Genomic DNA, 15,892 nt, shown 5'->3' on the forward strand with positions numbered 1-15,892 from the left:
CAGTCTGCAGTGTCCCCTCTCCCCTGTCGCCTCTGTACAGTGGGAAAGGCGTTGGGTAATTGGGTCCAGATTGGAGATTTTAATTATTCATGAGGCTGGCAAGGCACTGGGGCGGGGGGGGGGGGTGTTTGCTGGGGTGGGGGTGGGGTGGGGAGGTGACGAGTCAGGGAGAGCTGGTGAACAATTCTGGGAAGGGTAGGGAGGGAGGCAGGGAGAGGCAGCAGCGTGTGCATGTGTGATGAGCAATAGCTGTGGACCTTACAGTCGCTGCTAACTGCCCTGGTGTGTGTGTGTGTGTGCGTGCGTGTGTGTATGTGTGTGTGAGAGAGCGAGAGAGGGAGAGAGAGAGAGAGAGAGAGGGAGGGAGGGAGGGAGGGAGCGGAGAGGGTGGGGGGGAGAGATAAGAGAGAGAAGAGGAAAAGGAGAGAGGAGAAGGAAGGAAGAAGAAGGAAGGAAGGGGACAATACGATCATGCTGTGCTGTATGAGAAGAACAAAACAGGTAGAGATGAAGATTTTTATGTTTCTTTCTGTTAAGAAATCTCCCAGGCTGCTGTGTGTCCGTGGGGTGCGTGTCTGCCAGAGTGTGTGAGGGGCTGGGGTAGGGGGGAGAAAATTTCAGCTGCTTTCAGCAGACGTCTCTTTTGCAGTTCTTTAGCATCTTGCGACTGAAGGCTCCTTTCACACCCTGCAACATGACTGTTTTGCCTTTCCGGGGCTGGTGATGTGGGGAAGGGGGGGTGGCCTACGTCCACATTTGGGGAGCTATCAGAATGTCCCCTCTATTCTTCTTCTTATTTTTTAATAGTGGGTAGACGTATTGCCTGGGCTATTCTGTCTGTGGTTCTGAGGGTGTGGATGGGGGGGGTGCGGCTGGCAGGAAACGTGGATGAGAGCTGGCTCTACCTTGGAGATAAAGGAAGCAATTCTTCATCTTATGGCAAAAAAAGAAAGGATGCCCAGTGAGCCTTGATCCCTGGTCAGAATGCTTTCTATTGCTCCTGGCTCCGATGAATGGGAGATGCTTTATGTGCATGTGCTGTGAGGTGGCTCGGAGGACAGGTGCATTCATTTTTTTGTGTTACAACGATTTGAGCAAGAATTAACCTGAAGCTTTTTTTCAACCTGTGCTGTAGTGAAAAATGCAATTAATTAATAACAAAAGCATTAGCCGGGGGAGGGGGAGAGTCACCCTTTTTGCAATACCCTTCATAGTACAACCAGTTAGACAACTGTGCACCAGCTGGTAAGGAGACAGAGGACCACGCCTCTGTTAGCTCCGAACTCGGGTGGGATAAGAGAAGCTCCCAGTGTGAACCTGTTGGAAACCAGTTCATTCTCCTTACTGGTACCACCTGGCTTTTTCTGTCAGGGAATTGGGATAATAAGAAGGTTTGGGTGGTGGCTAGCTTTCAGTGCCAATTTTTTTATGTACAAAATGGTAACGAAATTGAGAAAAAAAGCTACTTTGGTCACTCCCTCCTCACCCTCCCCCCTTTTATTTCTTGTGAAAGCCCAAACCTGCTCCTGATTAAGAGAGCCTATTTTGGCTGAACCTCTTGGACTTCCTTGAGAGGATGCTGGATTTATGAAGCTAGAACTTTGAGGCAGGAACTGGCCCCAGATATCTTTGTAAGGCGTTTTGGAAACTTCCCCAAATTATGGATTTGTAGGTAGCGACAAAGAGCTTGTCGTGCAAAACTCAACTCAGATACAGCACCATGCCGGTTACTTTCTTTATATGTGCGTACATTTATATATCTCTTACAATATAGCACTGCAGTATTCTGGAGCAATAGCCTAACACACTGATATGAGTAACTCCAGTTATTGTAAAACAGCACAGTGTTGACAGAAAATCCAGGTTAAGGTGTGTTTCTGAATGGAGATGTGTGTTACCAAACGAAGGAGCAATTTTGTAGAATAATGGGGAGGGGCAGGTGAATGGGATAGAACGAGACCCTGCGTCATTCTGTGTTTTTCCCCATGCAGGTTTTTCAAATGCTTTGCAATTAACGATACGTTCACTAAAACCTGGAGGGAGGTGGTGATGGCTGGGGTCGGTGGGGGGAGGAACACGTTGCAGCCAGCCAGCCGAGCACGTTCAGCTGGCAAATATGGGATGAAAAGAGAAGAGGAGGAGAAGGCAGGCAGACAGGGAGTCAGCGTGACAGAGAGGTGGGCGGAGGTGCACAGCAAATTTTAAAATAAAGTCGGTAGCTCTGGGATTCTTTGGAGTCAGAAGAGAGCTGTTGGGGGAGGGGGATAATTTTGCCCATACCATCACAGGTTGGGCATTAAAGCTCCTGAATAATATTCTGATGTATCTGTTCTTTACGTCTCTATGGGTTTGCTCCTGTCGTTTTGTATTCTGACATATTTAGAGATGCATGGTGTGCAGGTATCTTGATCGCACATAGTCCTCTCTTCCCACTCCGTGCATTAATCCACCGCATGGTACACACCCCTTTGCGCGTGCATGTGCGGCACACATCTCCACTCTCCGGCTGCTCGCATCTGTACTACACATATATGCACAAGCCCACATGCACTCGTTTGCACATGCCTTCTGATCCTTATACAGCCATACAACCTGAATGTGCCTGCCCGTGCATATTCAGTGGCTGTTCCTGGGCTCAGAGCCCAACTGCTGCTCTTATACCTGAATACACACTGCAATTGACAAACTGGCCATATAGCAGTTCGCTCAGCAAAGCTGGTGATACGCCAGAGGAGGCTTTAATTTGGAAAAGAAAGACCTTGGTTTTCAGCTTGTGTTCTTCCTCTATCCCCACCCAGACCTTTCACAGAGAGAAAAAGATGGAATGGGTTCTTCAGCGCAGGCAGGAATTTCCTTCCCAAAATAAAGACAGTTCTCCTCAAATTATTTTTCAGGGGAAGCCCCTAGTGTCCCGCCTTTCTGACAGCTAAAGAGCGAAATGTTGAATTTACGGTCTTGGGCGTGGAAGAAATCTCTTCACATTTGTGTCTAGGTGTGCCTGTATGTGTCTGTCTTCCCATCTTCCCACCCCTCAAAGACAAATACGTTCACACACTCATACCTTGCAGATTATTCTTTCTTGTGGGTGCGATGCCGATGTGAAGTATCTGACTGACTGTGCCCGCCCATGAGAGATGTAGGTAGCTTGGTGTTGTCATTTCTGCCTACAGTTGATTGCAGCTCTGAATCTGTGCCCACAAAATATTCAGCTAAAAGGTGGCATAACCGAAAGGCTGGGTCAAGCAATGTCTGAAAAATTGAGCTTAACCTTTACTGCCAGCAAGAGATGCAGTCAGTAATACGCAGAGCCGGCTAGTTCGATAGGTGGCTAGAAATGCAAGTGTTGCATGCACCGCATACTAGAACAGATGGACGTTATGGGGGTATGTGCTCAGTATTGGATTGCATGAGTGATTAAACAATAACCCGCGAGCAGGTTTCCCACTTGTGGGTGAGATGAGTCTCATTCATCACCAGCCGTATCCGATGGCTTCCCTCCCGTTCCGTCCTCTCCTCCTCCTCGCCCCAGTGCTGGAGAGCCAGCGGCTGCAAAGGTTCAAACCTGCCACACCCATCAAATCAAAGGAGGGAGGGGGGAAGAGGCACTCTGCATTTCTTTCCCCTTCCACACGAGCGGCATGAATAAACAGGGCTGTACCTCTAAAGATGCAGTTTAATGCAATTGGAGAAGGAGAAAGCATTGGGGAACTGTTCTGGCAATTGCAGACAGCCGGTGAGGTGTCTTGTCGTTCCAGGAACTGCAGAGGTGTGCAGGAAGGAGGAAATGGAGAAAAAGAGAGAGGGAGATGCACGCAGAGTTAAGGCTTTCTTGCCTTGGGATATTAAAATGTCTCAGACCTCGTTTAGAATAACTTAATTATGCCACGCAATCCAGATGCTTTAAAACTTGCAAGGCATGGTCTTACCTTTGAACACCAAGGTGGAGAGAGGAAAAGGGGTATTTTAAAGGAAAGTTGTACACCCACACCCCTCCTCCCTCCGCTTGCCAGTGCGGTGTAAATCATCACAGGCCATTGATTTCAGGGCAGAGGCACTTCATCTGCACCCGGGGAGAGTCTAGCCACTGCCTCTGCCTTTCTGAGAGACACCAAGCGGTTTCTGTGCTTCTTCCAGTAAACGATTGCTGCATGGAAGTTTAATTACCGCAGGTCCTTACTATTTCTTTTCCCGGGGCGATACCCGTGGGATTTCTCCCAAGAAGGATGTCTCCAGAGAAGCAGCCTTCCCATCACCCTGTCCTCCTCCACTCCCTTTGATGACTATTAGAGACATTGATTTCTCCTAGATCGCATAATGTAACTGTTCTTAATGGCACAGACAAGCCCCCTCCTAAGGAACTAATTGCAGGCAGAGTTTCCAGGGGAAGAAGGACAGCCGTAATACTTAGTGGGAAAGAAACCAGTCTTTTGATCCAAATTGCCTATTGCCACTTGCTCCTGAATGAGAGTCCCAGTAAAAAAAACAGTCAGGTGGTACCCACTGGTATGTAGAGGCATCCCTGCTGAGAGGGCTGCGTTCAATCTTGTATCTGCTTGTGCCAGGCTGGGTACACGTGTGCAGCCCAAGGAACTGACATGTATTGTCTGAGAGCTCGTCCTGGCCCAATGCTAAGGGTGTCTGAATGATCTCAGTGCTGCTCCTGCCTCAGGATAAGAAAATGGGCTGTATGTAGCTCCAGACTCTGCTCATGCCATGCGGACAGGGTGGGCATTGCTTGGGAATAGGGGATGAGAGGAACCCCTCCTCCAGTCATGTGGCTTTGACTGACTAGAAGGAGAAAGTGCAAAGAGGTTTCACCTCAAGTACGCTCTCATTTCAGGCTAGCTGTCATGGATTCTGTGATGCCAACCCAGGATCTAGTAGCCACCCTGCACGGACACTATTTTTGCCTCTCCCCATTTCCCAGAGAGCAGGAATTCCCCACTGCTGACTGCTGCCAAGTTGCAAGACCTTCTTGTGCTAGTGGGAAGGTGAACTGGTCCCTTTGCCCATTGCATGATGAAAGCAGGCTGATAGTCTCGCATGACGTAAATCAAGGACGTGTATACCTGCTTGGATTTGCTGGCCTCGTGCTGTGAGGCATGTGCTCCCCTCCATGGCTCTTGCCAGCTCCACGTGCAGAGCACATGGGGCCTAAGTGGGCTCTGCCTAGTCTGTACTGAGCAGGCATGTGTATGCGGAGGGGTCGGTGTATTAACAGGTAAAACAGCAGGCATAGCCTGAAGATTGCCTCTGCTTTTGGCTGAGATTGTATGAACCAAAAGCACCAATGGCATATAAGCTGAGACCTCTGCATGCTCCCAGCAGGCTGGTGGTGTGTTACTGACTACCATTTGCTCAGTCCGTGAGTTGCTGGCCCATGCATCCTTCCCTCTGTATAACTCTCCTGTTGTCCCCTCCTCCTGCACATAAATTTCTTGCACCTCTTCTGTTGCTTAGGGCTTCCTCCCTATGCAGGGAGGGCTTTAGTTGGATTTGAGAGTGAATGATAGCTCTGATGATAGTTCCAGGCTAAAGACACCTGAGGATGGGAAAACTTTTGATAGCAGCTTTCTGTGTTGATGCCCTTTGTAAGTCACTGTGTGATTCCCCTGTTTGCTGTGAGTCTGACAAGTCTCAGGAATAGATTTGGCAGCAGTCCATACCTGGCTGCATCTGAGTTTTGAAGGCCCAATGTCCAGCAGTAAGGCAACGACCATAGCCCAGCAGCTCTACACAGGGGAATGCCAGGCTGGTAAGAGGAGACTGGTCATCCAGAAAGGCTCAGTGGAAAGTGCATATGCCTTGCTGGTGGAAATACCAGAACACCTTGCTATGGGAATAGCAGAGCAGGTATACGGGTGAAACACGTTTCAACATCTGAAGTCCAAAGTCGAAGCCTGGAATCCATCCACATTCATTTCATCTATAATTCCAAGATCCTCCAGAGCATGCTGGCGGGTGACATGTAACCTCAGAGCTCTGATGGCCTCATGTGGAGAAGGTGTTTATGTTTCCTTAGGGCTCTCTCTGTCACCTGCTGTGTGTGTGTGTAGAACTCCATGGCTTTTCATGGTTGCAAGCACCACAGGCCAGTAGTTAGTATATAGGAATTGGTTTCAGGAGAGCTGGTTTCTCTTCTGAGCAGTGCTATTAACCTGCTTTCTGACTTGATCTAAGCACAGTATTTCTGCCTGTCATGTGTCCCTCTCTGCAAGATGCTTCTTTAATTTGGAAACTAAATAACTAGTGTGTGGAAAAAAGGATTCAGATGCCCTCAGGTGAGAGGTGCTTTAGACAGGCAAAACATTGCTTTATCCATCCTCAGTCACTCCTGCAGCGTCAGGATGTTTATTAGCCACTTGAGTTCCTTTAACAAAAACCACTGATTTTCTTCCCAGACCCAGGCCTTATTACTGTGTGACATAGTCTGAGAGTAGGGCTACAACTTAGTTTTCTCCCTGCTATTCACCAGTGTGCTAGCTCCTCCACTACCTTCATAATCATCCAGCCTATAGCAACCTACAATATGTGTATGGTGTGGAGGAAGAGTGTAATGAAAATAGTGATTTGTTTTTAATATAATAAAAGGAATTTGTGCTTTTGGAGTTACACTGATCCTGCTGTCTCTGCCTGTTATTCATTTTGTCTCCTCTCCCCATCTGTTCTGCTCCTCACCTTACTCATGCTCCCTTGACCGCCTCCCTCCCTCCATGCAGTCCTCCTGCTGCTGCTTCTCTCCTCCAGCTGGGTACCAGCTCTCCATTAGGCTGTGCTTCTTAAGGACTCCTGCTGGCACCATCAGCCACTACCACTAGGGCGTTACTCCCTTCACCCTTCCTGGCACTGGTATGAGAAGGGAAGCTTGGTAGGAGGGAAAACTACGTAGGTTCTTCCTTTGTGCTTCCAGTTGCTTTTGCAGCTTCCTCCACTTGGGCAGCTGTTGCAGCTACTGCAAACGAACACCTATAGACAGAGACAGCAAAGTGGTGCATCCTCACCTGTCACATTGCTGTTAGCATAGGTAAAAAGTTGCCCAGCCCCAGCAGGCAGCTGGGAAGGGGTATGGCTGCCATAGGAGCAATGCATACAGTACAAACTAGTATCACCATTGCAGCTTTCTTGAAGGTTCATACTTCTTCTGGGCTTGTCCCTTGGCTACTAATGCCACGGTTGGGTGGCAGGCTGTGCTCCAGCTGTCTTGCTGGCCCAAGAGAGGATGTCTTGAGCCTGCATTCCTCCCACCAGGGTTGGTTGGATTTGGTGCCTTGAAAGGCAAGCCAGGATGTACTTATATTCTTTTAAATTATAACCAATAAACGTCAGTCCCATTCATTACTCATCTTACTTCTGAAGTTTCTTGAATTAATTCCAGCCATAATCACAGTAATATTTCTATTTATAGAAAGCTGGGACATCTCACAGTATTTAAACATTTTCTATGTAGGAGACACCTTTCTGTAAAGGCTGGTAGTGAGTAAAGCTAATAGGCTCTAAAAGCATCCTACTCACTTGGTTTGAATGCCCCTAAAATTTAGGGGTGCAGAGGAGTGTGTTTGGGTCTGAACCTAGCTCTGAAGATAGCTTTATTCCATTCATAATTGCCTAGGAGTGAAACTGTGCTCTCACAAACTTCAGGTTTTTTATGCATTGGGATGATTTCTAATAATTGGTGATATCCAGAATAATTTACAGTTTTAATTACTCTTCTAATTGTTAAGAGTATTATCAATTGGTATCCCGTTCATCAGACTGTTGAATGGAGTTGAATATCCATTTATTTTATTACTAGTATTCAATCGCCTTTTAAATCTGCAGTGTTAAGTACTCAAGAGTGGGCAGGTTGGGGCAGCGTGGTATCATGCTTTGCTCTTTTGCACAAGATGCCACTCATTTATATTAGTTCAAGTTGAAACCAGCAGGATGTAAACCACAATGGTTTTGAACTGAACATTGTTCTCCTTGTACCATTCCTTCTTCTGTCTGCCCACAGCTTTAGGAGTAAGGTCTTCAGTAGAGTATTTATAGATATTTTAACAAAAATCATCTAGATTTGGAAGGCCAGAGATAAAGAAACAAGTATCACATGCTGATTTGCTGACAGTAAAATTTGCAGCCATTTAGTTTCATGTAAGACCGAAGTCCACTGCTGGAAATCACCTGTTGAGAAAATGCGAGGAGGGCATCGCTGGCTTGACTGTGTCTGAGAAGTGTAGTGCAGCTGGGAGGAGGTACTGGAACAACAGGGAACTGGAACGATGGGGAACTGAGGAAAGGGGGCTTTTAGAAGCTGGACCAAAAGCTTATCCTCAGTAGGGACGCTTCGCTGTAGATTGGAGAGCTGCACTGAAATGGTGCTTGTGTTCCTCAGAACTGGGGGCACCTTTCATAGGGTCAAGATTTTAATTCTTAGCTTGTTATGTTGGAGTAGTCAGGCTGGCAGCTTGCAAAGACCTGGATTGCACAGGCTGAGTTGGAATCTGTCATAATAGAGACTTTGCCTGATCAAAGATGAAAAACAGTGGTTTTAACCCTTCCTGCTGTTTGCATTTCCAGTGGAAGACCCAGAAGAACTTCAAGCCCTACATAGAGTTTTGAGGACAGACACCCACAACAGAAAATTGACGTGTAATGTTGACTGTTAAAGTTTCAGTCAAAAGCATGATAAGGATGCAACCAGTCCCACCTAAAGCACAGACTTTCTTGCAAACAAGAAAGTATCCTAAATCCCTTGTATCCTAAATTCCAGTCAGAATACCAGCTATCAGAGATTAAATCCGAAGGAAAGGACAAATGGAGCAAGGAAAAAAGATTTTCCCCCAAAGTAACTGAAGAACTGAAGCCAACTGAAACATCCATGAAGTAAGCAGAAGTAGGATAACTTCCAGATGATAGTTAGCAAAGTTAATATATGAATCAATACCTGAAGCTCTTTCTTATATGGTAAAACTAGATATGCAGCAAAAAGAACCCTCCATTATGATGCCAGCGTGCAAGACTCTGTGGAAGACAGAAGAATTGACACTTTAGTGAAAAATGAGCCCTAATGGCTTATAGGAACTTTCGGCAAATCTTCCTTTAAAGTTCAGTTAATTCTTCCTTATGTTCTTTGTTTTCTTTCTTTGAGTCATATGATTCCACAGTTCAGGAAGAGATACCATAAGACAGTGCCTTATCTTGTAGAATTTCATTACTTTTTAATTAGGGTGTGGTTGACAAGAAGAGCGTGAAATGTGTCACAGGACTTTACCATTGTTCTGAACTGAAAAATAAGAGATTGTTGTAAATTGAACTGCCTTCATAGAGGTGTCTGTTACAGGCTGTAGAACTTCAGAGCTTCCTTCCTTTCTAACTGTGGAGGTGCCTAAAATCCTAAGATAATTGCACTTACACTTGTCAAGTCCCCTAAACATTTATAGGCTGTTTACTGGTATGCCTAGATGATCCTTAGTTTTAGAAGAAATAATCAGCTCAGTACCTACTTAAGAGCTAAGCTACCATGGGATCTACAAGTCAAGTATTCTTACAGTTGCCTTCCTCTGCATAGCCAAAATAGGTAGGTTTATCAGAGCACAAGGGTCAAGTGTCCGCACAGAATGCATCCAAGAGGAAGGGAATGTACTACCTTCCTTTTATCCAGAAACGTTTGATTAAAGTATTTACCCAGAGATGTGGTGAATATACCAACTCTGCCTGGGTAGATCTGTACCCCCACCTCCCAGGAGAATGTGCTATTAGGCCATAGAATATACTGGGACCAGTAGAAGCTGATCTATTTTGCACAGACAAATAAAATATTAATTGGGCCAGAGCAAGAGAGTGAAAGAGTATTATCCTGACTCTCTACCTTAGTGTTTATGATACTTGTGGAGGGGAGGGAAGAGCCAAAGCATTTTATGCCAATTTTCCATGTTGATGGCTAAAACAATTAATAGGAGCCATAAGGGAGGAAGATCAGGATCTAGGAAAAGGGCAGAACAAGTCAGGATGTACTGATGTAAGATGGTTGTCTCAAATCATCCTAGCTTATTTACAAAGCTGATGGAAGCAATCTCTGAACCATAGTTTTGAATGCTTTGAAGACTCGTGAGGACTGGATGAGGTGTCAGAAGGCTGAAAAAGAACGAGGAGAAGATAAGAAATTACAGACTACTCAGTTTAACTTCATTCCTGGAAAAAAAAATGGTGGAAATAATCAAATAAAGGAGATTATTAGGAGCCAGCACAGATCTGTCAAGAATAGATCATGTCAAACTAATTTAGCTTTCTTCTGTAACAAGCCTTGTGGATACAGGGGAAGTAGTTGTCATACCTTGTCATTTGTAAGGATTTTGACATTATCTCACAGGCTTTTATCATAAGTGAAGCAAAGAAACATGGTCCAAAGGAAAATATTACAGCAGCAATTCCCACTGATTTCCTGTCGAAACAGAAGGCTCTATCAAGCAGGTTGCCACAAGCTTGAGCTGTGGCCAGTTAGTGCTTCATGTTTTCATCAAATACATTGTAATTAATATTTTAATTTCAACCTGGATGACTGTCTAGAGGAAGTGTTTTTTAAAATCTGCAGATGGCATGAACCAGGAATAGGCTGGTGGAAATTTCTGGAATTCAAGACAAGCATCAGAGTGAATGTAAAGTGCTCTCCATGGGAATAATTAATAAATTGCAGCCAGCTGTCCATGGGAGCCAACAGGCCAGCAAGCTATCCTTCAGAGGGGGAGACAGGGTCTCTAGAGGACCACAGGTTCAATGTTAGTCTAGAACGTCATTCTATTGTCAAAAAGGAAAACATCATCTTACTAGGGGTGCAAATGGGAGTATAGGCTGTAAGACACATCTAATAAGCCTTCAGATCTGATGAGCACATCTAAGTCTCAGCTGAGACGTCATGCCTTAGTCTTGTAATGCACCCTGGGAAAATGTGGTCCAGTGAGAGAGAGTGCAGGCTGCAATAGTGAGAATTGCTGGAGGTCAAGGGAAATAAAATCTGTGAGGAAAGACTGAAATAATTAGGGTTGTTCAACCTAAAAGGAATAAGGCTGAGAATGGGTCAGGGTGCTAGTCCGGCTAGTGCAAGAAAATGGTAATAATCTGTTCTTGCTGTCCAGGGTGGATAAAACAAGAAGTAATGGTCTTTAATGGGCCGTCAGAGTGATCCAGACTAGACTTTAGGAAGAGTCCATCGGCTGGAGTAGATTGTCTGAGGAAACTATGGCAGCGTCAATCATTGGAAGGCTGTAGGAGGTACTTCTGGACCAGAGGACTGACAAATGGTCTCTTGTGCTCTCTCAACACTATTTTGTACAGTTAGTATCAAATATTCACTGAAGCAGGAACTGGACCCAATCTGTCCTCTTGCAGAAGAGTACTTAACCAGTAGGCTACAGAGCTGTATTTACTTCTGTGCTCTCTCTGTCTCTGGCCTCAAGCTTATTTAATTGTTCCATGAAAAAAGCCTAAAAACTAAGCAGGAAAAGCTAGGAGCGACTTCCTCTAAACAGTCTTCTGTAGGAGGAAGGCAAGACCTGAGATCTTTTCAGGCAGAGCAGAGAGTTGAATCAACATGTCCCATAATTTAGGGAAGATACTCTCTCCACGTATTTGCTAGATAAATATCTATCTACTGTATGTTGTCAGAGAGGAACTATAGTTGTGGTCTCTTTCTGGGCAGGGGTTCAGGGCTTGGAATCCAAACCAGAAGATGCCTGCCTGATAACCAGAGCAAGATGCCTAAACTCAGACAGTTTAGATGTCGCTCTGTCTTCAGCATTTGCTACAGGCAGATTCAAAAAGCATTTATTTGGTGTATTGTGATACTGGGGTGCCTTGTTCTCCCTGTATTGTCTAGTGAACTTAAGACTGTGGTTTCTGCAAGGCATCTCCTCTTCTAAGTTGGAGATTTAGCCCCAACATGCATCTTCTGAACACAGCCATCTGCTGGAACTCCACACTGAGGTTCCCTTTTCATCATCCTCAGGAGAGAATTGTTACAAGGGACTTATCAGTTGGTGGCATCTCCTACCTGCCTGACATGAATTGTCACAAAGCATTTATATGGCAGTCACTCAGAAATTCCCAACTGGAGTGCTGTACCCCTACTAGCACTCACCTTCAGTGCTTAATCCCCTCTGCTCCCATTATGATGTGTCCCCGCAGTTGCTGGGAATACTGAATAAAACATGCTGAGACATAATATTCACAATCACTGGATATATTCTCATGCAGCAGAAGGGCTACTGCTGCATGAGAATATAGAACAACTAAAGCTGACCTGTGGTATTCTTCCATTATCACGTGCTGAGTCCATACAACCCTCAGGAAGACATCCTTTCTTCGATTATTCCAAAGCCTTTACACCACACAAGAAGGGAACAAGGCACCCTGCCTATAGCCAGGATTACCCAACTTTTGGGGGATGAGATCAATTGTAATAGTCAAAGGCAATCTTTTCAACGACATGAAATTTTGCTGAGCTTTCCCTGTTTGGGTAAGAATTTTCTTGGTAGGGGTCTTTTCCAAATAGATGTTGTGGTTTTTTAATTTGTTATTTGGCTCTATCTGTTGAGATTAGAGGAATAAAGCTTTGGAATTGTTTGCAACCATTTAATACGCAACAGTTGTGCCTTTATAATATAAGGAAAGAGAATGCCATTATGATTTCAAATGATGAAATTGCCTATTGTCTTCCTTTTTAGCTTGCATGTTAAAAATGAGAGACGAAACGCTTCTGTTAAGGATACATTGAGTTTTCAACGTCAAACACTAAGAATACAGAGAAGTAATTAAAAGGGTTGCCTATTCATCTTTAATTTGTCTTCTCTCACGTATATGCAAAATGATGTCCTTAATTATAAGATCAAAAACTGGTTGGTGGGTTTGTTTTTTTTTTCAATAGGATCCCTGTCTCGTTCAGTGCACAGAATGGAATATACTTAGGGACTGAATGAGTTTTGCCATAAACTAAGGTGTTTTCTAAAGGTCTCCTGTTTCATTTACTGCCAGTGATAAAGGTTATGTATTGAATTGGGCAGGGGCTGTTCAAAAACAGAAGAATAGTCTCATGTTTTGGCAATTGAATACTGCCCTGAAGAATTAGGCTTTTTCCTGCCTTTTGCGACGAGTTCCTATGTGGTATGAAAAAGCCATATAAATGAGGTTTTCCATAGGTGGCCGCTAATTGGTGTGTTCTCATTTTCTGGGTTCTCAGTCTGAGACACCTGGGGTCTGACTTGCAGAAGTGCAGAGCTGGTATTGTATGGAGTTCTGCCCTCAGCACACACAGAGCTGGGGAAATGCTAATCCAAGGCATCACAAATTAGGGACTGAAAATTAGTGGGTGCTCTGGCCATTTTGACCTTAGCCTCTTTGTGTCTGATTTCACTGTAAAATAGAGATAACAACCCTGCCTGTCTCCCTGGGAGAACATCCATTAAGGCTTATGAAGCACTGGGATATTACAGCAAAATAGCACCACAGAAGACCATGAAGAAATTGGAATTCTGCATTCAGGGATGGGTTTGAATGATGTGTGGCAAATAAGGCATTTTGGCATGCCTGAAATTAGGATAACGGGAAAATACTGAATCGATACCCACTCAGTGAGCTCTGTCTATCCTTTGTAGTAGCTGGGATGGGGGAAACTTGCAAGGGAAAAAAAAAGATAGGATAAAGACTATTATAAGGCATATGCACAAGAGAGTCAAAGTGAGGTTTCAGAGGTAGTCTCCATTTTACATTTTCTGCTTCAGCCTTTACTGTGTGCCCAGAAAGATGCTTGTAAGACAGGCTTTTTATGTAATATATGAGTCACACTACTTTGTACTTGTGCCTGTGAATGATGGGCTGCAAAATAATTGGGCAAAAATGGGCCAAATATGTTATCACTGAAACTAGTACTACACTTTTCACTGGTGTTGGAAGATGTCAGCTTAGATCCTTAAGAAATCAAGCCTGGAACACTCTTGTTATTACTCCCTTTGTATGTGAGGAAACTGAGGCACAGAAGAAAGTGAAATTATCTGCTGAACTCATTCTGCCTGTTTATATACAACCAACACCTTTTAAACTAGTATTCACACACCTTGCTGGAATTAATCTAGAAATGACAGAAAAAGTATGGGTTTATTCCTCTCTCCTTCTCCTCACCTGGAAGAAGTAGTTTAAGTAATGCAAATTGTTTGTTTTTTTTATTTGCCAGTCGCTTTATAATTGTGTCTGTGGGAGCGGGGCTTGTATCTGCCTACAGGATCCATGGGAGGATCTCCTGAGGAAGGGCTGAGCTGGAGAGTTGAGGAAGCAAGCAGGTCTGTGGTATGACAGGTCCTTGGTGCTGTTCTCATGAAGTTCAGGCTCTCGGTTGCTGCCCTGGAGGATCTCCAGGTGAGGTGGTTGTGCTTGCACCAGGAGAGGCAGTCTGCCTGGACGTAAGCTCCAGACCAGGATGCACTTAAGAAAGAGCCTTCAAACTGGGCTTAACAGGGAGCCCAAAAAGAGGCAAGAACACAGTGATACACGGTCATAAACTTTTATTAATGAGAGCCTGCCTGGGCTTTCTCCCTAGTCTGAATATGCTGTTGTTATTGTGGAGACTATGAATGTCTGTATTGACTTCCTCAAATCTCTGATGCATAACATGGGATACAATTTTCCGGTCAGGCACAGGTGGGAATTTTTCCCACCATTGCTACATGTGTTGGCTGCTGATGAACTGATATGTTGCCTACTAGGCCTCTGTGTCCATGAATTATCTTCAGAAGAAAGTTTACTTCTCCTAGCGGGGCGCAAAGCAGCCTAACATGCTCAAGGGAGAGTTTTTCTTGGCAGAAACTGAAATGGAAGTACAAAAATCCCAGTACAGAAATTCAGAAGTCTTGGGAAAAAAGCAATTCATTGGCACTCTGTAAACATGGAAGATGAGCTGTGCCTAGGTCTGTTGTCCTCAGATGTGCCAGCATGGCATGATACTGTAAACCCACTAGATCTAATCACTGGTTATGGCTTGAAGCCTATGCCTATTTTGAGGACCTTCTGCTGAGGTTTCCCTTCATGGCAGCTTAAGAGACCCTCCCCCTGCTCCTCTGGAGTTAAATCTCTGGCTGTCAATACTGATGCAGGGTTTATGGTGGAGTGATCCAGAGAGATACTTCATGGAGGCAGTCTAGGTGGCCAAAAGAGAAGGTCCTGTTGGCAAGTCTGGAGGAAGGATGCTGTGCCTCTGCCAGTTAAGAATGGAAGTGGAGAGGCTGTCAGTGTAGGGAAGAAAGAGACCTTGTTGCAAAGTGAATGTGTGGTTGTCTCTCTGGGTGAAACCTGATGCATGTTTGCAAAGAAGGTAGTGGAAATGTAGGTCTAGTGTTAGCATTTCTGAGGTGGTGGGGATTTTGTAATCCATACTGCTCCCAAATCAGATGGGGTTTCAGCCTACCCCTGGGGCAACCCCTGCTTCTGGCTTTGCCACAGAAGAAGCATACACTGCCACAGCGCAGAAATTAAGGGGGAGGCAGAAAAGGCACTGGACTACGTCAGGAGATAATTTTGTTGGAAGCATCTACAATTGGGTGGCTCCACTGGCTTCTTCTCCCCATAGAAGAAGAAGCACTAACGACAGCAGATAATTTGGCAACTTGTAAGCACCCACTGCAGAACTGAAGGGGCCTTACCAAGCTAAGGTCAGTCTTCCTGTCTAGCCAAGTGCAGTGAGTGGCCCCACTGGCAGGGCTTGCTTTCTTCTCTTTCTCTGCTGTGGTTCTGACCTGTCCCTGCAGAGAGCAAAATGTGCTCCTCGTTGCTCTGCCTCCTTATATCCAGTCCCATTCAGTTCCATCTTTCACATATGATGCATTGCATCTCAGCTTCACACAGTATGGTATCACTGATGCTGATATCCCCA

The 15,892-nt window shown here is 45.1% G+C and overlaps 1 protein-coding gene across 1 annotated transcript in view; it reads left to right on the forward strand.

Moving 5' to 3' along the window:
* Positions 1-205: 205 nt before the first annotated feature.
* GAP43 (growth associated protein 43) overlaps positions 206-15,892 on the forward strand; it is a 62,256-nt gene continuing 46,569 nt past the window's right edge. Inside the window, exon 1 of the mRNA XM_063351405.1 lies at positions 206-501. Coding sequence (XP_063207475.1) covers positions 472-501 — 30 coding nt within the window. The 5' untranslated portion in view covers positions 206-471. The remainder of the gene's footprint in view (positions 502-15,892) is intronic.

The sequence above is a fragment of the Chroicocephalus ridibundus genome, chromosome 1 (genome assembly GCF_963924245.1).
Source record: "Chroicocephalus ridibundus chromosome 1, bChrRid1.1, whole genome shotgun sequence".
Taxonomy (NCBI): domain Eukaryota; kingdom Metazoa; phylum Chordata; class Aves; order Charadriiformes; family Laridae; genus Chroicocephalus; species Chroicocephalus ridibundus.